Below are 23,492 nucleotides of genomic sequence, written 5' to 3'. Positions count from 1 at the left end.
GACTTTACTAATTTCTACCAAATGTAAGCAAACTAGTTCCCTAACCTTTTGAACATCATAAATGGATAAGGCATTTTAATATTGTATAAAATTGCTTAACCTAAAATATTGAAAACACCATTGTGGTAATTGGTGCATAGTCGTATGGTAATATTTTATTCAGTACTTTAGTTTTCTTCATGTTTCTTTGCTGTCACATTGCTTCCAGCCATGCAAACTTTCTTCCCATAAAAATTGTGTTCTAGCTTTGAGGGAATTGCTAACTCTATTTCCCAAATCCCCCTCTAATAGTAATTGGGTGGTATGAGAATTGCAGCTTAACTAGCTTGTTTCTCTGTTCCTTCAATGTAGAATTAATTAGTCCCTAATGATAAAAGAAAACTGACATTGAGAACAGATGAAAACTTTTGGGTGCAAGCTGTCACAATTCTACATGGTTTAGTCAAGTAGTTGGGTTATAGGACCAATATTTCAGAGGCTACGTTCAGCTGCCAGCACTGCAAGTTGTAAAATTAGATTTAATAAGTCTGTGTAACAAAGTTTGTATCAAACTGACATGCACTAGGCCCAGCAGTGATAGTCTCCGTAATTATGTCCATATATTCAAGAAAGGCATTCGCCATCAAAAAGTCACACCATTGTCCGAGGGCAATAGTAAATAAATAATAAGTAAACCACAAAGTCCTGGAGGAATTCAGCAGATCAGGCAACATCTCTGGAGGGCATGGATAGACAACATTTTGGCCGACCCAAAATATTGCCTTTCAATATTGTTCAGAGATGTTGCCTGATATCTGCAGTTCCTTGTGTCTACAGTAAATAAATAATAAAGTGCAGGTGTGCACATGGAATAATTTCTGCTGTGTTGTCCAAATTTTGGGATGGCACTTATTAAAACCCCACTTTTCAATATCATTGCTTAGTAATTCACTCATTGTGAATTATCTCAATGTCTTTCATTGAATACATTTGACTGTTATTTATTGAACTGTTTCTTGAACTTTCAGAGATTGATTATAGAACGCGATGCTCTTAGAGAAACCAATGAGGAACTCAAATGTACACAGCAACAGCAAGATCACTTATTGCAATCAGGTGGCTATCAGTTCATTTAATCGTGCAGTATTTGATGTTTTTCAGCCACTAGGATTGTGTACGTTACTTAAAATGCCTGTACATCTTAATTTTCTGATTTGCATTGAGTGTAACAAATGACAGTGTTAATTTTTATCTTATTGAATGGAATTTGCTATTTAAAAATTAGATTTGATAATGCATTGCTTAATCCCAACTCCATTAACAATAAGTGTGATTAGTTCAAATGCCATTCATAAATATGAAATTGTCAATCTGCAGTGTTTGCACAAAGCCTTTTTGCTAATTGTTTTTATCTCGATAATTAGATGTGAAATGGAGCTTAACATCAAGGAGATGTGAATTGAATTATTATACAAATATTGCTTAATTGTTCACAGTAAATGATGAATAACCTCAAGAATCTGATCTCTAGGTAAATTCTCTCTGGATTCACAAGATCATCTTGCAGCTGAAATTCTTCCTGTGGAATACAGGTACAATTGCATTTCTATTTTGTTCAGAAATCTTGTAATGTTCAAGGTGACATTTTGATATCATTTTTTTAAATGTGCATTGCAGTTTAAAATCAGATCAACTTCAGGCACTGTATTCATTTTATTCTGAATTTCCATGGGTTCCCTCAATTCACAACTATTTACTGTGTTTCTCTGGATGTTCCATTAACCTCTTGCTGTAATTTCTGCAGATGACCAGGAACAATCCGCATGGGAAATTGATGGTTCCTGTGTTTTAAATAAAAGTATTTCAAGGACTCTTTTCAAAAGGACTCTTGCCAAAAAAAGTCAACAAAATCAATAAATCTGAAAATATCTATGTTTCAGATAATTAGACATATTTAAAATGAATTGTGGGAATGTTGGTTGAGTATATTCATGTGCACAGAGAGTATAATGCTTTCCTTAACGTGGAAAATAGCTGATTAAGTTGAACACGCATACCTTTAAAGAGTCAATGGTGTTATAGTGTAAATTCATAAATTGAAGAAAAGCCCAATCAGTGTTACTGGGGACACTTGGCTGATCAACAATAACCAAGTCTACTCTGGGCCCCTAGGGAGAAGTTCATTCGACTGCAGCACGAGAACAAGATGTTACAATTGCAGCAGGAGGGATCGGAGAACGAGCGGATGTCAATATTGCAGAAGTTGTTGGACGAAGCAAATCGGACAAAGAATGAACTGGAGACGGAAAATAGGTTGGGCTGCGTTTTGAATATGATTTGATCTGCTCTTTAACTGCTAAAAAGGACACAAAGTGCTGGAGTAACTCAGCATCTCTGGCAAACATGGAAAGGTTTCAAGTTAAGATCCTTCTTCAGACTGAAGAAGGGTCTCGACCTGAATCGTCACCTATCCATATTCACCAGAGATGCTGCCTGACCTGCTGGTCAGGCACCATCTGTGGAGAGTGAAACACAATTGATGATTCCTGTCTAAGATCCTGTCATGCTGCGAGAAGAATGGAAAGGATAAAGGGAATAGGTTTGATCTGGTGAGGCCAGAGTGTGCATTTGATGTTAATAATAGTTAACAAATTACTGAGGCGAGTTTGAAAAACTAAAAGCAAATAGACACATCTTGCAGCTGTGAAATGTGAGGATCTGAGCTGCTACTAAACATGAAATCAAAATGCAATGCTGGAAATGTCCGACACACCAGGCAGTGCGTATGGAAAGGGAAAACAGAGTTTTCAGGTGGATAACTTTATAGCAAAACTGTCCAGTTTTGATACAGTGTCCTGAAAGCTGCAATATGCCCAGACAGAGGATGAGGTATTGTTCCTCAATCATACATTGAGAACCGTGTAGGAAGCCAGATGAAGCAAGAGGCTATGCTGTAAAAGGTTATTGTGAACACCAGAAAATCATGGTGCCAAAAAATATATAAGAATGGGAGCAGGGAATATGAAATTAAAATTTATAGCTTCATTTGAAGAACCAAAACAACAGTTCAGTAATAATTGGTTTAAACAAGCAGTTTTCCATTTATTTTTAAAATCTGAGCAGACTGGAAAATCAACGTGTGCAAGAACTGCAACATCAAGTAGAAGATCTCCAGAGATTCTTACAGGAACAAGGCACAAAGACAGAAGAAGTGAGTGAGTGGAAGTATATTAAGGTTGTATTGTTTTGCAGACTTTCCCTGTCTTGTGTTAGGGTTATGTCCAAGGGACCGTTGTATGTCAGATGTTACACGTCAGAAACTGAGGGGCTACTGCGCAAGTGTGTAAATTCACTATTCAACATGGTGACCATGTGGGAGATAGACACGAAATGCTGGAGCGACTCAGTGGATCAGGCAGCACCTCCGGAGACAATGGACAGGTGACACCCTGGGTCTGGACCCCTCTCCAGACTGTGAGTCAGGGAGGGGTCCCAACCTGAGGTGTCACTTGTCCATTTTCTCCAGAGTAGCTGCCTGGCATGTTGAGTTATTCTGGCATTTGTGCCCATCTTTGGTAAAAAAAACAGCATGCACATTTCCTTGTTCTTACATTTTGACCACGTGGGAGCTCTGACGTGGAGATCACATGGCAGCATCGGCGGGGGAACAGCTGACTGGCTTGCGGAAACGGCTGCACGCACAGTTATAATAAAGCAGTCCACAGTGTGCAGATACAGGATAAAGGGAATAATGTTTAGTGCAAGATAAACTCCAATAAAGTCTGATTAAAGATAGTCCGAATTTCTCCAATGAGGTAGATGGTAGGTTAGGACCACAATATAGTTGGTGCTAGGATGGTTCAGTTGCCTGATAAACAGCTGGGAAAAACCTGTCCCTGAATCTGGAGATATGCTTTTGCACACTTCTGTGCCTCTTGCCTGATGGGAGAGGGAAGAAAATGGAGTGTCAGGGGTGCCCTGCTGAGGCAACGTGAAGTGTAGATGGAATCAATGGAAGGGAGGTTGATCTGAGCTGCCACAATTCTCTCCAATTTCATGAGGTCTTGGATGGAACTGGTCCCAAACCATGTTGTGATGCATCACGGGAAAATGCTTTCTATGGCGCATGTGTAGAAGGCTGTGAGGGGAAATCCCTTTAGAATGTAGGCACAAGACTAGATGCTGGAATCGTGAGCAAAAAAACAAATTGCTGCAGGAATTCAGCAGGTCAGGCAACATCTGTGGAGGGAAATCAACAGTTAATGTTTTGGGTTGGGACTCACTTAGTCATTCAGGACTCTTTTTGTCATTCAGACTGATGGAGAAGAGGGAGGATAATAGCTGGTAGAAAGAGAAAACCAGGAGAGGTAGCTCTTTCTACCAGCTATCTCCCCTTTGCTCCATTAGTCTGAAGAAGCATTCCAATCCAAAATGTCACCTGCATATCTCCTTCACATGTGTTGCTTGACTCGCAGAGTTCCTCCTTCAGTTTTTTTTTTGTTCTTGTTTTTTGTTATTGTGTGGTGATCAGGAATAGTCTGTGCTCTGTGCCGTGTTTCAAAAGTTTCAAGATAACCTCCTTATTGATGCACTCTGTGGTCCTACTTATGAATCGTAAACTTGACATGCTGTTCAAAATGTAATTCCACAAGATAGACCACATGGAGCTAAGGGGAATATGCTGGCCTTGATAGAGAGGTAACTAACTAATAGAAATCAGAGCCATGCTAAATGAGTCATTTATTGTTAGACAATATCTAATGAAGTGTTATAGGATCAATTCAGAGGCCTCGGCTATTTTTAACCTATATAATGACTTGTCTAAGGGGACTACTGGAACAACATTATTTATTTATTTGTTTCCTAGCTGCAATGTTTAAATCAACCTTTTTGTCTGAGCCATTGTCAAACATCTTCTGACAGTGTGAGATTTGAAAACGCATATAGGTGACATGTTCTGTGTCCCATTCATCAACGTTCCAAGTGAGAGTTAGATTTAGCACTTAGGGCTAAAGGAATCAAGGGATATGGGGAGAAAGCAGGAACAGGGTACTGATTTTGGATGATTAGCCATGATCATATTGAATGGTGGTGCTGGCTCGCAGGGCCGAATGGTCTACACCTGCACCTATTTTTCTATGTTCTCCATTATATCAAATAAATCCTCCTAGGTTTGTCACGTGCTGTTTGCCTACAGCAAATCTGTGTTTTTTTCTCCAGAAACAATTTGAAATTCTCCAAGTGGCAGTTATAATTTCATCATTGTCTCTGAAACCTTTCCCACCACCAAAGTCATGTTGATCAGCTTATGGTTTATGGGTATGGCCTTCTCCCCTTGATTGAACATAAATGTGCATCACCAACTAGTAATTGATGCATGATGAATGAAATAGAACTTTATTTTTTTTTAATGTAACACATAAAATACCCCAAAACTAAATAGAATTAAAAGTGGCTGCAATATTATTGCAGTAGGAAAAATAATTACAATGAATCAGGCCATAACATGCAAGTGCATAAAATTGGGTATATAATCAGGAGGTTCCGAAAATAAAGCTAAAGATTTCAAAATGTGAGAAAGGTTGTTTTTTTTTTTTTAATTACAGCTGATTCTGGACAATGTAATTCTTTTTTAGTTATTATTCAGCTTGCAAGAATGTAATCTTGATTATGTATTTCAACCGCTTGTGTGTCTTTGATTAACCGATTTTAAGAAAAGAGCATTGGAATACCAGACAGTTGCGATTGTAATAAAGCTGGCATCAACACATTCTCACTATTTACATTAGTGATGACAATTTCCGCATTTCCATTCGTATCCACTTTCGATAACATGCTGAACAATTGGACATTGCCATATGAAACTTTTGCTTTGTCTTGCTTTGCAGTCCAGTGAACTAAAGAAATTGGATGCACATCTGTAAGTAAACAAGGTTTTTATCTATTTAATGTTCCCAAATTATTACTAGGTTTAAAAGTGTGTATAATTAATTATGTCTGTAGTTTAAGTTTATCCACATTCTGACTTTTTCTTGTACCTTGTCATGTACAAGTATGTACCATCAAATGAAAAGCACAACAAAAGAATGTGTGTTCCGTCAGCTAGTAATTCCTACATGATCTCCATGGTCACAGTGAGCTCAAAACCAACCTGATCTCAATTGGCTTCTGTTCTACAGCATGTGGTATTAAATGGGTATCACCATGTGTTTTGATATGTTTCATTGCTAAGCAAAAATATCATTTCAACTCCTTGAATTTAACATTTGTTGATAATTATCTAGCTGGATAGAATTTATCTTGTCTATCAAATTAACCATAATTTCACTAAACATTGGCTTTTAAAATAAAACGGAATCTTTTTCTAAACCTAATATAATGGGTTTGTTTCAGATGCCAAAAGAAAAGGAAGAGTTAAAATTAGTTTAGATATATGGGACATTACTGATGCAAATTGAAAGAGTTTGGTTTATCTTTCACATGATGTTTTAATAAATTGAAGTATTGAGTAAAACATAATTTGTTTTATATGAATTCTTTATTATAATTGTATACATTCGCACTTTTGCTCAGTGAGATTATATTAAGGAAGTAAAAATGTTCTCACCTAAATCTATTCTCCTTAGAGACTGAGAAGCATAATCTCAGCATTAGGCACTGGTTATTTAGGATACAGATTAGGAGAAATTTTAACATGCAGAGGACACTAAATCTTTGACATTCTCTATCCCAGGGGTCTGTGGATTCCATAGTAGAGTAAAGGATCAATAGATGCTCAGATATTTAAATGAAAAAAGGTATTTGTGGATCAGGAAGAAAAATGAACTTGGTCAAGGATCAGCAATAATTTTATTGAATGACTGAGTAGGCTCACGAGGCCATGTGATTACTTTCCTAGTTTCTTGCATGTTTCACTCTCGAATGAACTGATCATTCCAATAGCCCTTTCTAATTCACGGGTTCAATGAACTATCTCCGGCAGTTGTCACTTGACAGATAACATATTGCATTCATAATATTCCAGTACAAATTATGAACAACATTTTCTCTTAAAGTGGAATGGTCACATGAAAAAGTGAGAAATGATACATTTGTTTCAGAGGTCAGGACATTTATGGGACAGGAACAAAGCACTGATTGACCTTGTCATCATTTTCAGTCCATTTTCTAGAAAAGATTGCTTAACATTTCATCACATTTGATTCATTACAGTTAGAATTCTTTCTTATAAAAATGTCTCCAGCTCCACCAAAAACAACAATTCTTAGAAAATTAAAGTAACTATTCGACTGCTTTTGGTTTAGTTTGTTGTAGCTTAAATCTACAGGTAAGATCAACGATTTTGAAAGTGTTTCACAGTTTTTGTCTGATCTCACTAAAAAAAGGTGAAATTGACATGCATGATAGAAAACAGAGGGCAAATTAAAACTAAAACGTAAACGTAAATGGAGTAAATAAGATAGATAAGATCCAAAAAAGAATATTCTATGTTAAATATATAATTTATGACATATTTTATTGTTAGAGAGAAACTTCATGAGGCTCAAGATGAGCTGCAGAAAAAGAATGAGTTTATTGAAGATCTAGAGCATGACGTACAGCAGAAATGTAAGTATAGAAAATAATTTCTTAGATGGCATAATCTTCCAAATAACTTTATCGTAATGTTGATTGGTGTAGGCAAAATACTGGAAGTTGTAACAAAGTAAGATGATGCAATTTGTGCAATATGGAAGGGAGACATCATATTTCAAGTCTATGATTTCTTGTCAGGGTTGTGAATTGTTGCGAATGACTGATCCGTAAGAAGGAGCAGACGTGGGATAGAAGTTACATAATAGAACAAAAGCATACATAGAAAAAGTAGTAAAGAAAAAGATACGTATTATGAATTGGTGGCAAATGGGAGATTAGTAAATTACTACAGATAAAGGTATAAGACAAATGGAAACATTAATGAAAGGGACACAGTGGTGTTGAAATCAAGCTATTCCCTGCTTTACAATCATGTTTTTGTTAAAACATGTTAAAGTAAATATAGTTAAAATTAATATGCACTGAAATATTTTACTACACCTATGTATAGCTTTGTGCCCTGATATCTTATGATCCTTTATAAGCCATTCAAATCCTATGATAGTAAATGTATTATTCAATAAAAACTTAGTGCACTTCATTTGAAAACAAATTTTCAATTGAAATTTCAGTTCAATCTCCTAGTGTATGATAATCTTATTTGTTGCGAATAAAGAATGCATGGAAAAAAATGATTTCTTATTGACATCTTGATGTAACAAAATATCAGATTTATATTACTTATACTTACTGTAAATGCAATTAGAATTTAAATATTTCCAAATTGCAAATCTTATTACTCTAGCTCAAAATATTGAAGAGTTACAACGTGGCCTGACTAAAAAAGATGAAGATATGCGGGCAATGGAGGAAAGATACAAGACGTACCTTGAGAAAGCTCGTAATGTGAGTGCATGTTAGAAGTTATTGCGATTTCTGATCCAACTTTTTCACATTATAATTTTTCACATTAGCCTGATTTTCAATTTATTTTAAAATACCTGAATGAGTGCAGCGTAGGTCACAAGGTTATTTCCCAGGATGGCGAGACTGTTATATGTTGATAGAATGGAGCGGCTGGGCTTCTATACTCTGCAATTTAGAAGGATGAGAGGGGATCTTATTGAAACGTATAAGATTATTAAGCGTTAGACAAACTAGAGGCAGGCAACATGTTCCCTATGTTGGGGGAGTTTAAGAATAAGGGGTAAGCCATTTAGACTGGAGATGAAGAAAAACTTTTTCACACAGACGGTTGTGAATCTGAAGGCAGTGGAGGTCAATTCTCTGGATGCTTTGAAGAGAGAGTTAGATAGAGCACTTAAAGATAGCGGAGTCAGGGGATATGGGGAGAGGCAGGAAAGGAGATTGTGGATGATCAGCCATGATCACAGTGAATGGTGGTGCTGGCTCAAAGGGCCGAATGGCCTACTCCTGCACCTATTGTCTATTATCAATTGTCTAATGAATGGAATTAATGCATCTAAAATGGTACATGAAAATGACGTGTAATCTATTTCACTGGTTTTCAGAGGACTTTGCATTTCTACTTTTGACTTTCAGATTGCCACTTTTCATTTCACTGCACATCTCGTATGTGTAGGTGATGAATAAACTTGACTTGACCTGACTCAATAGATTACAAAAGCGCTGAGAGTACTTTTAGATCCTGTGTTACTTTTTCCAGTTTGAACATATCAATTTCTCCACTTTTTCCTCTCATGTTTGTTGTATATTGCTGGGAGAGTTTCACCTCCTGACATTTATACAAGAATCAACTCTTTTCTGTTGATTACAATTAAAATATTTCTGACCGAATGGCCCATCAATTATGCTTCATCAAAGTTCCAATAAAACCACAGGAAGCACAACTCAAGCATCATGTAACTTAAGCATTTAGCATATAGAAACATAGAAAATAGGTGCAGGAGGAGGCCATTCAGCCCTTCGAGCCAGTGCCGCCATTCATTGTGATCATGGCTAATCATCCCCAATCAATAACCCATGCCTGCATTCTCCCCATGATCCCTAGAGCTCCATCTAACTCTCTCTTAAATCCATCCAGTGATTTGGCCTCCACTGCCCTCTGTGGCAGGGAATTCCACAAATTCACAACTCTCTGGGTGAAAAAGATTGTTCTCACCTCAGCCTTAAATGTCATCCCATTTAGTCTAAGACTGTGGCCCCTGGTTCTGGAGGAAACTGAGCTGTGATGCACCCTGATAGGATGGTTTATATGATGCATATATTGAAATTAGTAAGAGTCATTGGAGACATCCCAAATTGCTGAGGAGTTAGAGCTGCTAATGTGCATTCTTGGCTGTGGCTTCAATGTGGTTGGTCCAATCACTTATTTATTTGACTTACCAAGCGTTTTTGTGAGGCCATGCCCCTCGCATAAGTTATCCACAGAGAACGTAACTTGAGAGAACTCAATAAAAATGCTTTCCACTATTCCACAAACATATGAAGCAATGATATGTTTTTTTTGAAGTACTATTGAATCAGTAAATATTCAATATTTATGACTAAATATTACATCTGTTTATATCACACATATAGGTGATTAAAGCTCTAGACCCAAAACAGAACCCAGCTACTGCAGAAATCCAGGCACTCAAAACACAAATCATTGAGAGAGACAAAAAAATACAAATGCTGGAGGTATGTTACATTGATGATAATACTTTAGTCTGTGTTTAAGATTTTTTTAATAAGAATAATGGGTAAGTTACTAACAATGGAGGAAATTGGAGTGTAAATTCTGGAGTACACACAAATGACTAAACATGGAAATCCAATTATATTCTATTTTATCCTGCTTCAATGGTTCACATGTACTGAGGTCCAGTGAAATAATTTTTTTGCATACCATTTAGTAAATTTTTACTAGACATATACACAATCCCAGATTAATCCACCTGCTTGGCCTCCTGGAGCAGTGCACAATACAGTTGAGCCCCAGTCTGCTGCAGGGCCTCCAGTTGTTAACTCGATCCGGATTGGCCAGTGAACCGTTGTCTCTCTCCTCACCCGGCCACTATTCAGCCCTTTGTGCTCCAGGAGCACCTCCCGCAGCCGACCTTGAGGTCACAAATTGTAAGACCCCATCTTACCGGCCCTTTGTTTTTGCATCTTGTGCTCCCGTGTCCCACCACCTTCCTCTCCGGTCATCAGTGAAGAGCAGGGGCCGGGCTCGGTGGCTTCCCTCTTCAAGGCAGGATTCCCAGTTGCGTGGCGGGTGAGCCAGGCACGCTGCCGGGGGGATAGCTGTGGCATCACTGTCTGCAACTCAGCACGGTAAGCTTCATCACAATGAGTGATGTTCTCACTGTTACCGTGGAATCAAATAGAAATCAATATTTAATGTGAATTTTCAATCTCAGCATATTGCAGAATGCACAAAGTATAATTCCTTGTTAAAATAATTGTACCAAAGTTATAAAGCAAATACTCTCCAATAATTACTGTGGACAAATCTGTCTGGCCCTGATAACTAATCTCATGACTGGAGTCTAATTCTCTTGGAATGCAAACTTGTTTAAGGAATCAGACTGGGACAAACTTTCACTTACATTGAAGTAGACCTCGTGTTCTTTGTCTAAACTTGCTCCTATGTATGTGGTCTATACCATTCTGGGAGTTTAAATGAATTGCATCAAAATGTGTGTTAAATACTACTGGATAATAGCCGTGTCCCACTGTACGAGTTCATTCCAAGAGCTCTCCCGAGTTTAAAAAAAATCAAACTGGTGGTAAGCATGGAGAATGAACGTAGCGGGTACGGCAGAGCTCGGGGATGTCTCTTAGTGGCTCATAATGCTAACGGCAGGTACTCTGGAAGACTTGCTAACGGCAGGTAAGCACGGGAAGACTCGTGAAGATTTATCAACATGTTGAAAAATGTCCACGAGGGCCCCGAGTACCGACGAGTGGCCATTGCCGTAAATTTCCGAGTTCGAATCAGGGCAAACTCGGGATAACTCTTGGAATGAACTCGTACCGTGGGACAGGGCTTTAATGGGAGCAGCAGTGGCAAGAGGCACTCAGAGTAAGACAACATTGCAGATGACAATGGCACACTCATTCATGAACACTCTGAGAATTTTCTCCAGTTTATGTCAGTTTCTATGTTTCAGTGTAACAATGAAATGCAACAAGACTTTGGGTGTAATATTCCCATCAGTGGAATGCCCATCTGAATTATTTTAATTGTGCCCCAATCTGAGACATTTCCTCTTGTTGAACCAAATTCTACCATTTAATATCATGGTAAATGCAATGAATTAGATCCAATTTTTCTATAAAAATATAATTAAAACACATAAGGCATAGCACCCCAAAACCCTTTTAGCTGCAAAGCTCCAATTTAGAAATGCATTATTTATACCTCAAAAATATACTGCCTTTAATAACAGATATTCAGGTTTTTTTTTCTCATTCTGTGTTTATGTTAGCGTGATTGCGAGCAATCAAAACTTCGTGAGTATGAAGAGAATCTGTTGGTAACAGCATGGTGGAACAAGGTAAATTATTAACTAAGTTGCTGTGTGGCAACATTTCTAAGAAACTGTAAAATTATTACTATTTCCAAATACCCCTTGTGATTTTTTTTTTTTAAAGGTTTAACTCTGAAAAGTTATGATTGTAATTCCTTCCATCCTTACTTATACAATTAATTTCTGATTTAACAAATTGCATTAAACGTTTGTCTTGGTTTACCTTTTGCTGTCAGTTAATTGTCATCTTTCTGTGACCTTTGCTATCTGGTCTCTCAAATCTGATAGGAACAATTTATTTTCATTACTTTTATAAAATTATCTTATACCTTTGAACAGTTCCCTACCTTTAATCTAGGAGAAGAATTGTTTTTAATCTCTCTGGATTTCTGAAGTTTCTCATTCAGTAATAAATCTCATGTGACATGGACCTAACCTACAGTATGTTATAAAGATTGACCATGTTGCCTCTTTTAATTTTCCATGATCTATGCTTGTATTTATAAAGCCAAGGATCTTGTTGTCTTTTTAATACTAAATCAACTTCTTCGGGCACCTTCAAAGAATTGAGTCCCAAATGCTTTGTAAAAATTGTTACATTGCAATCTAATAGACCACGTTTCATTTGCCCAATTCAACATTCAATCCATATTGTCCTGAGGTCTGATGCTATCTCAGCAATTGTTTGCCCGGCATCTGAGCTTTGTCATCTGACTATTTTGAAGTTCTATCCTTCTTACTCTCCCGGTTGTAAAGAGCAGTGGTTCTAATACCAATCGCAGGAACTACTTTATAGTTAATCTCATTTAAAATTCATCCTCTTTTTTGTTTCCTCTTGAGTATTTGTGTATCCACCTTCTCCAATAGAGAAGCTATTACTAACGATCTCAGGGTCATAATGAATAATTTCTTTTCCACATACATTAAAGTGTAATTTTATGAAGTAATAGGCTGTTGCAAGAGTTCATGTTGATATTTCAATTCGTTGTAACCTTGGTAACCAGAGTTAAGTCCAAGGGCATGTAGTGTTTCATAACTGCTCTGTAATTGCACGGGGACATGGTTGACCTTTTGCCAAACATCCATTTTATCTGATGTCTTTGAGATTCAACAACATCCACCTTCCTGCATGGTATACTCCAAGGTTTATAAGTCTCTCAAAATCTACATTAAAATCCTAAAGTTTCATCCGCTTTTCCTGAAGCAAATGTTGGGGCATCTACTCTGGCAATTCCCCTTTGAACATTTCTGGATAAACTCAGCATCTGGGAGGGGGCAGGTGGGGGGAGGGTGGGGGAGGTGGAGAAAGGTATTGCCAACATTTCAGATCAAAACCCTGCATCGGGGCTGCAATTGGAGATGAAAAGATGCTGGTATAAAAGGGAGAGAGGTGAGGCAGGAGGTGTTGGAAATATGTGGACTGAGGAGAGTTGAAGGATGGATGGATGGAGCCAACTAGGTGAGGAGCCGGGGTGGAATTGGGGGATGGGCAGGTGGGCAAGATGTGGAAGAAGACAAGTAAAAGGATAAGTGTTTGTTTTCTCACCCCACCAGCAGTCTCTTGTGCCCCCTTGAAATCTTGTATTTTATTTTCCATTTCTCAAAGTAAAACAAATAATTGTGCACTATTTTCAGAGTTTGGCTTTTCAGAAGATTGGCATTGAAGCTCGACTTGGAGGCTTTGGCTCAAATACAAATCGCTCCTTCCTAGCACAGCAACGACAGGTCTCCAGTTCACAGAAAACACTCGCCGTTGCCGTGCCTACAACATCTACCAAATAGAACAACCGAATACATTTGTACAGAAGTCTATTTTTTAAAAACCTGTGTATTAAAACAGCTGAAAAGGCACAATTATGATTTGTACAGCTATACAGCAGGGAAACACGGCATCTAGCTCAACTTGTTCATGCCGACCAATTTGCTGCGCAGTTAGTGTCTCTGTCTGTGCCTGGCCCAAATCCCTTCAAACCTTTCCTAACCATGTATCTGTCTAAGTGTCCTTTAAACGTCATAATTGTATCTGCCTATACCACTTCCTCTGGCAGCTTTTTCCACTCTCTGTGTGAAAGAAGTTGCCCCTCAAGTCATTTTTAAATCTTACCCATCTTGCCTTAAGACTGTGTCCTCTAAGTTTAGACTTCTCTAATGTGGGACAGTGGCTATTCACTTTATCTCTGCTTCTCATGATTTTATAGACACCTCTAAGGTGATCCCTTAGCCTCTGGCACTCCATTGAAAATTAGATCAGTGTTGTATAACTTATAATATTTCCCCTACTTCCAAGAGATTTTCTTTCAATATATATATATATGTCCAAATGGAAATTTCACCTTTAAATTTTAAAGAGCTGCTTTTCTGATATATTTTGTGTATGAATATACATTGTGCAGAATGTTAAGGGCAAATGGTTAAAAAAAAAGCAGCTGTTTGGGGTTGTTTTACGTTTTAAATTTATATATAAAAATGTATGTATCCTATTTTAAAATATTAAAGTAGATGTGCCTTGAAACTAAATTATGTATTCCTTGTAGTAATGTTACCTGATTATTAAGAAGATTTGTCATGGCTTTTCTAGGTTGGGAATATACACACCACAAGCACACATGCATGCACGGTTGTCAATTTAAGAAATGTTGAAATGTCATTTGTAAATTCAAAATACATCTGTTCTTTATAACAAATCTTCACATGTAAATAAAATATTTGATTTATTTAATTTATTAAGGGAAACAATTGTACATGAATGATTGTACATGAATTATAAATCCTAAACTATTTAAAATGTCCAGAGGTTTTATTACTTCATATTATGAAATCAATACTTCTCTGCTTTAAAATTGTAATTTTACATTTGCTGTATTTTAATTTTTATGTTGAGTTTTTATTAAAGTTGATTATTGTTATTCCATTAACCTAAGTAAACTGCAATTAAAGTATTCCATAATATTTGGGTTCATGTTTTTACCAATATAACTGGAATAGTTTTTGTAATTTTCTTTGGTGCATTTGGGGTATTAACTGATGTGGTTGTATTGCATATATCCCAGGTATAGTACAGATATTATTTAAACATTATGAAACATGCCTGCGAAACAAGTCCCTTTTGTTTGTTAACAGTGAATAACTTTGGATTGAAAAAAACTGATTCTTTGGCCTTTTCTGAGCCAGACCTGACATAGTTGTTGGACACAAAATACTGGAGTAACTCAGCGGGTCATGCAGCATCTCTAGAGAGAAGGAATGGGTGACGTTTCGGGTCGAGACCCTTCTCCAGACATGGTTGTTGTCTCGGTGGCACAGCGGTAGAGTTGCTGCCTTGCAGCGAATGCAGCGCCGGAGACCCGGGTTTGATCCCGACTACGAGTGCTATCTGTACGTTCTCCCCATGACCACGCAGTTTTCTCCGAGATCGGTTTCCTCCCACATTCCAAAGACGTACATGTTTGTAGGTTAATTGGCTTGGTAAATGTAAAAATCGTCCGTAATGCGAGGAGGATAGTGTTAATGTGCGGTGATCGCTGGTCGGCGTGGACCCGGTGAGCCGAAGGACCTGTTTCTGTGCTGTATCTCTAAACTAAAAATCTAAACTGCTTGTCCCGCTGAATTACTCCAGCATTTTGTGTCTATCTTTGATATAGTTGTTTATTCTTTATTCTCATTTTATCACTGGTGATAGCCTTTGGAGTGTGTTTTATGGGTGGATCATGAATTTGGGAGAAAAATATGGCAAGATAGATATTTCTATGTTTCTATGTTTGGTTTAATGGATTATGAGTTAACTTTTGTTTCAAACTACGTCTGAACCTAAATGACGTATTTGCAGTATTGTTATTCAAATATTATGAAAGTCTTTTTGTCATGCTTTAGTGGACACTGGGGAAAAATACTGGTACGAATGGATGATAATGTGATTCCGTACTTAGAAAATAAATATTTATATACATATTTGATTTGATCAACATTCTACAAGTCTTGATTTTGCTCATGCAGAATTATATCTGAAGATCTGAGCCTGAAACCTAAACGTAGACCAGTACATTGCAGGAACAGGATCTTTTGGCACATGATGACAAAATATTTTTAAATCTTTAATCTGACTTTACCTTGCACTAAATGCTAATCACATAATTCCCTTTATGATGCATCTATAAACTGTGGACAGCTCGATTGTAATCATGTATTATCTTTCAGCTGACTGGTTAGCACGCAACAAAAGCTTTTCACTGTACTTTAGTACACATGACAATAAACTAAACTAAATTAATCAGGTTTTCCTGCACATAGTTATTACCCCTCCCTCCCGTGCCTGTTCGTGTGCCTGTCTAAATGCCTCTTTAATGTTGCTGTAGTATCTACTTCAAACAACTCATCTAGTGGGTCGCATATGATAACTTAAAAAAAATTGTCATCCAATAATGTGGATTGCTGATCTAGAAAGGTATATATAACTTGTGACAATCTGTTGCAAGTTCATTATTATAAACAATGTTTGTCCCTTTTTAAATCTATCACGTCTCACATGATGATTAAGTCAATCCCTGCATGGGGTTGCTGTTGGAAGAGGATTGTCAATGCTTTTGGTGGTTCCTAATCATCAATGTTATTAACCAAGATGGCTGTGTGTACTATTCAAGATTTGAGATTCAATTTATTTGTCATTTGGACCCCTTGAGGTCCAAACGAAATGACGTTTCTGCAGCCATACATTACAAACAAATAGACCCGAGACACAACATAATTTACATAAACATCCATCACATTGCTGTGATGGAAGGCCAAAAAAACGTATCTCTCCACTGCACTCCCCCCCCCCGATGTCAGAGTCAAAGTCAAAGCCCCCGGCTGGCGATGGCGATGGTCCCGGGCCCATTAAAGCCGCCCGCCGGGTGATGCAAGGTCGCACACCGGGTCTTGATGTTAGAGCCCCCGGCGTGCGCTCGCAGAGTCCCGCGGCCATTCCAAGCCATGCGGGGCGGTGCTGTAAAGCCCCGCTCCAGGAGCTCTTCAACCCCGCAACTCGGGCGGGAGAAGTCGCCGTTGCGGGAGCCCTGAAAAGCGCTCTCCCTCCCGGGACCCGCGGGCCCCCGGTGCCGCCGTCCGCCCGACCCGCAGTTGCAGCCTCCGAATCTCCGGAGGTCGGGGGCCAGCAGCAGCGCTCCACCACCGCTCCACCCGCTCTGGACTCGGCCAGCTCCGCGATGGTGAGGTGAGTAGTCGGCACCAGAGCCCCCGGTCTTCCTGTTGGAGGCCGCTCCACTTGCAGCCCTAACGACAACGGAGACCCAACAAAGAAAAGGTCGGGTCTCCCGTGCAGGGAGAGATTTAAAAGTCACCCCTCCCTCCCCCCCCCCCCCCCCCCCCCCCCCCACACACATACCCCCCAACAAAAAATAACAAAAACTACGTAAAAACACAGACAAAAAATAATAAAAACGCAGATGGCCACTGCTGACGAAGGTTGCGCCGCCTACTATCACACTGTACACACTGGCTGTGTGTGTTATCACACAACACACTGGCTTGTATACCGCCACTCTTTACTAACTGGCTGTGTGCACCGCCACATCTGTACACACTGGCTCCATGTACAATCACACTGTACACACTGGCTCCGTGTACCATCACACTGTATACACTGGCTGTGTGTACCATCTGCTGTCGCACACCTGGGATATTTAAAAAAAATACCGATTTGTTAATTCAAATGTCTCAAAATGAAGGAGGCTGCAGAATGTGGTGGATGTTGACCTATTCATCACAGGCATTGACCATCAAAGAGATCTGCAAGAAGTACTACCTCAAGAGGAAGATAGGATGTGTCTAATTCATTATGCTACTACTATCAGCAGTTGTATCATCAATGAAGATAAGTGAGCCAGTACCTTCAGCAGCCATACATGCCCAGGCCATAACACCCCCACCACCATGTTTCACAGATGAGGTGGTATGCTTTGAATTTGGGCAGTTCCTTCTCTCCTCCATACTTTGCACTTCAATCACTCTGATGTAAGTTAATCTTCGTCTGTCCACAGGACCTTTTTCCAGAATTGTGTTTGCTCCTTTAAGTACTTCTTGGCAAACTGTAACCTGGCCATCCTATTTTTGCGGCTAACCAGTGGTTTGCATCTCGCAGTGTAGCCTCTGTATTTCTGTTCATGAAGTCTTCTGCGGACATTGGTCATTGACAAATCCACATCTGAAGACAGTTGTTTGGGGATTTGTCTTTATTATAGAGGGAATTATTCTGTCATCAGATGTGAAGGTCTTCCTTGGCCTGCCAGTCCCTCTGCAATTAATAAACTCCCCAGTGCTCTCTTTCTTCTAAATTATGTTCCAAACAGTTGATTTTGGTAAGCCTACAACGGCTACTGGGGAGGCAATCTGACATACAGCTTGCTCCCTCTCTCCCTGCTCCAAGGAGCCCTCAGGCAGTGTTACATCTGGCGTCTCCTGTTGCCTCTCCACCTGTCTCTCTAGCTGCATCTCCCCCTCATTCTGCTGCATGGCAAAAACATTTCTGGCATGCTTTACCCCCTTTTTCTGAGCTTTTCTGGGAGCCATCTCTGCGTGTTCCTGTTAAAAAGATTCACCAACAATGACAATGAGGTGGGACGTCCTCGATGGACACGTGTTCAATTAACAACATTGAGAACACCTTTTTTACTCACCTTCCCTCCTGTCTATCCAACTTCCGGGTTCACCGTCCGCAGGAGTTCCCACGGTCACCGCAAGAGTTATTAAGGATTTCGCACGGGGCACTTCATTCATACAATGTTGCAATGCTCAACCACAAGTGCACAAGACACTCTTGGACAAATTCAAACATGTTTGAATTTTCTCCCGAGTACACAAGGTACACGATTACATGCCGTTAGCGCCACGGTGGTCCACAAATGCCGTATTGTTACCGCACGAGGTTCCCACGATGTCAAACTCGGGGTACCTCTTGCGTCAAGTCGCAACGTGAAAAGGGGGTTTAAAGATTCAGATTCAGATTCAATTTAATTGTCATTGTCAATTAAGTTGGGCTAATGTCTCTAACAGTTTTATTCTTGTTTGTCAGTCTCATAACTTTAACTTTCATTGGCACAACTTTGGCCCTCATGTTGATAAAGCAATAAACATTTCCAAAGGTGATGGAAAGACTGGAGGGAATACTAAGTGCTGAGCGATCTCTCGAACCTGCATTAAAGAGGCATTTAAACACCCCTGAGCAATTACAAACACCTGTGAATCCATAATTCCCGGGATGGCGGGACTGTCATGTGCTGATAGAATGGAGCGGCTGGGCTTGTATACTCTGGAATTTAGAAGGATGAGAGGGTATTTTATTGAAACACATAAGATTATTAAGGGGTTGGACACGCTAGAGGCAGGAAACATGTTCCCGGTGTTGGGGGAGTCCAGAACAGGGGCCACAGTTTAAGAATAAGGGATTAAAATCCAATTAATTCCTGTGTGGATTACACTATGATTTCAGGGACTAGTATTTTTTATAATACAGTAAACCTTGTAACCTGGCAGAGTTCCAGCTGCAATCCATTATTCTTGCTATTAGTTTCTGCCAAAGATCTTTGGTTTCTGCAAAGTCAAAACTGGTTTGCTGATTGGGCAATCTCAAAGGAAAACAAGTTTGCCCTCATTTTCAGTTCTGGCAGTTTACCAGAGTGTAATTATCTGTAGAACAGCTCTGGAAGCAGGCCTGGGTCCTATCACAGTCGTTGCAGGCTTTTGGAAATTACAAGGGTGTTGTATTACTGAGTCTCTGTGTGCTATAGGATAGTTTCATGTTTAGTGATCGGGGAAGTTTGGTGGCTGTTTTTTGATAGAGCTTTTCCATCTGCTGGAGGGAACGTGCAGTAGTGTTAGTCTAAAATGGAAGTACAGGGTTTTTCCTTTTTTAATCTCTTGTCCAGTGAGATATGGACTCTTGTGGTATTTGTCTTTGTTTTCTTGTTGGTGTTTGATGCTCTCCGCACTCGTGTTCCCAAGAACTTTCCACCTGGTCCCTTTCGTCTGCCATTTGTCGGCAACTTGTTGCAGCTGAACCTAAAGGAACCTCATATCCAGTTCTGCAAGGTAAAATGCACTGTATAGTTGTACGAAAATAAATAAGTAAATTGTTATGGGTCTATCAACACTTGTAAAGAATGTACTATTTGATCTTGTGAAAAATGTAATTCGGAAGAGTAGAATTTATTAGATTCTTGGGTAATTATAGTTTACATTATAGCTAATAACAAATATGGCATTTTATTGCAAAACACAAAGTGCTGCAGGAACTGAGGAGGTCAGGCAGTAACTATGAAGAGAATGGAGGCGATGTTTTGAGTCAGGACATTCCTCAGACTGAAGGAGCCTAACCCAAAACTTTCCATTCCCACCCCGTTGCTGCCTAACTCATTGGGTTCCTCCAGCACTTTGTGTTTTGCTCAATATTCCAATATCTGCAGTTCCTTGTATATCCATGTGGCATTCTCTAATTTAGAAATTTGAGTTTTTCTCATTGTTTGAGCTTAAACAGTGATCCATTAAATTTCGGGATCAATCCATACTTTTGAGGATATAATAGTGTGGTGTTGACATAATATGTGTTTTTAGACATTGCTGATCATCTTACGTGGCCAAATAGAATATGTTTTGTAATGAGTAAATGAGCATGGTGGGGGACAAAATGAATCTGGAGATATGGCATGACCTTTAGACACAGATTCCTTTTATTTCCCTAATCATTGTCTAGTTCACCGTATTCTGACCTCCAGGCAGAAACTAAAAGCTGCTACGTTTCGTTTTTGTGTGGTCAGAACAATGAAAAGGTGGACAAGCAAGGGCATTGAGAACCTACAATCCTGCTTTGACTGCATGGATTGGAATATGTTCAGGGAAGCAATCACAAGCCTCGATGAGTATACGGACACTGTTTCATCATCTGTCAGCTTTTGCAAGGACAGTTGCATTCCAACTAAGACCCGGACATGGTTCAAGCCCCAGTTCACAGCAGAACTCAGACAGCTCCGACGGTCTAAAGATGAGGCCTACAGGAGCGGGGATGCAGACATTCAAGATTCAAGATTCAATTTAATTGTCATTTGGACCCCTTGAGGTCCAAACAAAATGCCGTTTCTGCAGCCATACATTACAAACAAATAGACCCAAGACACAACATAATTTACATAAACATCCATCACATCGCTGTGATGGAAGGCCAAAAAAACTTATAGGGACATAAAAGGGATCTGTGTCTAAAGGTCATGCCATATCTCCAGATTCATTTTGTCCCCCACCAAACATCTACAGACAGGCCAAGTACAAGCTGAGAAGAGGAATCAGAGCTGCTAAGGAAAGGTACTCTGAGAAGTTGAAGAGCAAGTTCTCAGCTAGTGACTCTTCTTCAGTTTGGAAGCGCTTGCAAGAAATTACCAGCTGCAAGAGGAAAGCCCCCCGCTCTTTGGACAATTGTCAGCTGTCCAACGACCTGAATGAATTTTACTGCAGGTTTGAAAATCAAAAACGTAACCCTGGTGCCCCCTCCACAACCAACCCAGCCAGGCCCCAATCTACAAAGAATGAACCCTGCATCCTCTCCTTCCCATTCACCACTTCACACCTACTTAAGGCAAGACCAGTATGAACAGATTAGACCACTTCACACCCACTCACAGCCTGGCCTCAGTCTGCAGAGACTGGGCCCTTCTACACCCACCACGCTCCAATCACCACTTCACACCCAATCACCGACACCCTCTGTGCTGCTCAACATTACTTATCCAAGGTTACACAGAAAAGCTGGAGAAACTCAGCGGGTGCAGCAGCATCTATGGAGCGAAGGAAATAGGCAACGTTTCGGGCCGAAACCCTTCTTCAGACCGATATCCAATATCAACAATAAAAATAGAGGAGGTGGAGAGGCTTTTCAGAAGACAAAAGATCTGGAAATCTCCAGCACCTGACAATGTTTCCCCCTCTACTCTTAAACTCTGTGCCAAACAGCTGGCACTGGTCTATACAGACATTTTTAACCAGTCCCTGCAAATATGTACTGGCCCTGCCTGCTTCTCGTCTCCACTATTGTCTCTGTACCCAAAAAGGCAAGGATTACTTGTCTTTATGACTACAGGCCTGTTGCACTGACCTCTGTAGTCATGAAGTCACTCGAAAGGCTTGTGCTGGCCAAGCTGAAAAATATCACAAACTGCAGTTTGCATATCGGGCCAATAGATCTGTGGATGATGCAGTCAACCAGGGCCTGCACTTCATCCTACAGCACCTGGACAGCCAGGGGACCTTTGCGAGGATCCTGTTTGTTGATTTTAGCTCTGCATTCAACACCATTGTGCCAGAGCTACTACACTCCAAACTTTCCGAGTTGACTGTGCCTGAACCCCTCTGTCGGTGGATCACCAGCTTCCTGACAGACAGGAAGCAGCATGTGAGGCTGGGAAAGCACATCTTGGACCAACAAACGCTCAGCATAGGAGCACCGTAGGCTGCAAACTCTCTCCTCTCCTCTACTCTCTCTACACCAACGACTGCACCTCCACAGACACCTCTGTCTAGCTTCTCAACTTTGTGGACGACACAACCCCGATTGGACTGATCCAGGATGGGGAGGAATCTGCCTACAGACAGGAAGTTTCACAGCTGCCATCCTGGTGCCATTGCAACAACCTGGAGCTCAATGCTCTTAAGACAGTGGAATTGATTGTGGACTTTAGGAGAGCTTCCCCCCCCTCTCCCGACTGACCATCAACAACACCACAGTCACATCTGTGGAGTCTTTTAAGTTTGTGGGAACCATCATCTCTAAGGACCTTAAGTGGGGGGCTACCATCGACTCCACAGTCAAAAAGGCACAACAGAGGATGTACTTCCTACGGCAGCTGAGGAAGCACAATCTGCCACAGGCAATGATGGTCCAATTCTACACGGCCATCGTAGAGTCTGTTCTCACCTTCTCCATCATCGTCTGGTTTGGCTCAGCACCAAGCACGACACCTGGAGGCTGCAGCGAGTCGTCCGATCAGCAGAGAAAGTTATTGGCTGCAACCTTCCCTCCATTGATGAACTGTACTCTGCAAGGGCCAGGAAGCGAGCGGGCAAAATCATCTCTGACCCCTCTCACCCTGGCCACAAACTTTTTGAATCACTTCCCTCTGGAAGGCGACTCCGGATTGTCAAAGCTACCGCAGCCAGACATAAAAACAGTTTTTATCCACGAGTAGTTGCTCTACTCAACAGCCAAAAATCAGTAGCCTCCCTTTGATTTGGTATTTTGTTGGTTCACATACTTGATCAATGGTGTTTTATCATTAATGTTTTATTATTATTAATGTTTAAAATTTTCTGAGTCATTCGTAACTGTCACTATATGTCATGTTGTTACTTGTGGGCAGAGCACCATGGCAAATTGCTTGTATGTGAATACTTGGCCAATAA

General features: G+C 40.0%; 2 protein-coding genes across 2 annotated transcripts in view; both read left to right on the top strand.

Moving 5' to 3' along the window:
- Positions 1-16,011, top strand: part of hook1 (hook microtubule-tethering protein 1) — a 61,153-nt gene extending 45,142 nt beyond the window's left edge. The window contains exons 13-22 of the mRNA XM_055641853.1: positions 1,008-1,095; positions 1,511-1,571; positions 2,152-2,292; positions 3,103-3,190; positions 5,868-5,899; positions 7,505-7,587; positions 8,360-8,460; positions 10,117-10,218; positions 12,012-12,080; positions 13,689-16,011. Coding sequence (XP_055497828.1) covers positions 1,008-1,095; positions 1,511-1,571; positions 2,152-2,292; positions 3,103-3,190; positions 5,868-5,899; positions 7,505-7,587; positions 8,360-8,460; positions 10,117-10,218; positions 12,012-12,080; positions 13,689-13,835 — 912 coding nt within the window. The 3' untranslated portion in view covers positions 13,836-16,011. The remainder of the gene's footprint in view (positions 1-1,007; positions 1,096-1,510; positions 1,572-2,151; positions 2,293-3,102; positions 3,191-5,867; positions 5,900-7,504; positions 7,588-8,359; positions 8,461-10,116; positions 10,219-12,011; positions 12,081-13,688) is intronic.
- A 3,707-nt stretch (positions 16,012-19,718) lies between these two features.
- LOC129700975 (cytochrome P450 2J2-like) overlaps positions 19,719-23,492 on the top strand; it is a 33,465-nt gene continuing 29,691 nt past the window's right edge. Inside the window, exon 1 of the mRNA XM_055641855.1 lies at positions 19,719-20,135. Coding sequence (XP_055497830.1) covers positions 19,932-20,135 — 204 coding nt within the window. The 5' untranslated portion in view covers positions 19,719-19,931. The remainder of the gene's footprint in view (positions 20,136-23,492) is intronic.

Source organism: Leucoraja erinacea, chromosome 10, assembly GCF_028641065.1.
Source record: "Leucoraja erinacea ecotype New England chromosome 10, Leri_hhj_1, whole genome shotgun sequence".
Taxonomy (NCBI): domain Eukaryota; kingdom Metazoa; phylum Chordata; class Chondrichthyes; order Rajiformes; family Rajidae; genus Leucoraja; species Leucoraja erinaceus.
Note: the sequence above shows the minus strand (reverse complement) of the source record. Positions and strands in the feature narration are given on the sequence as shown.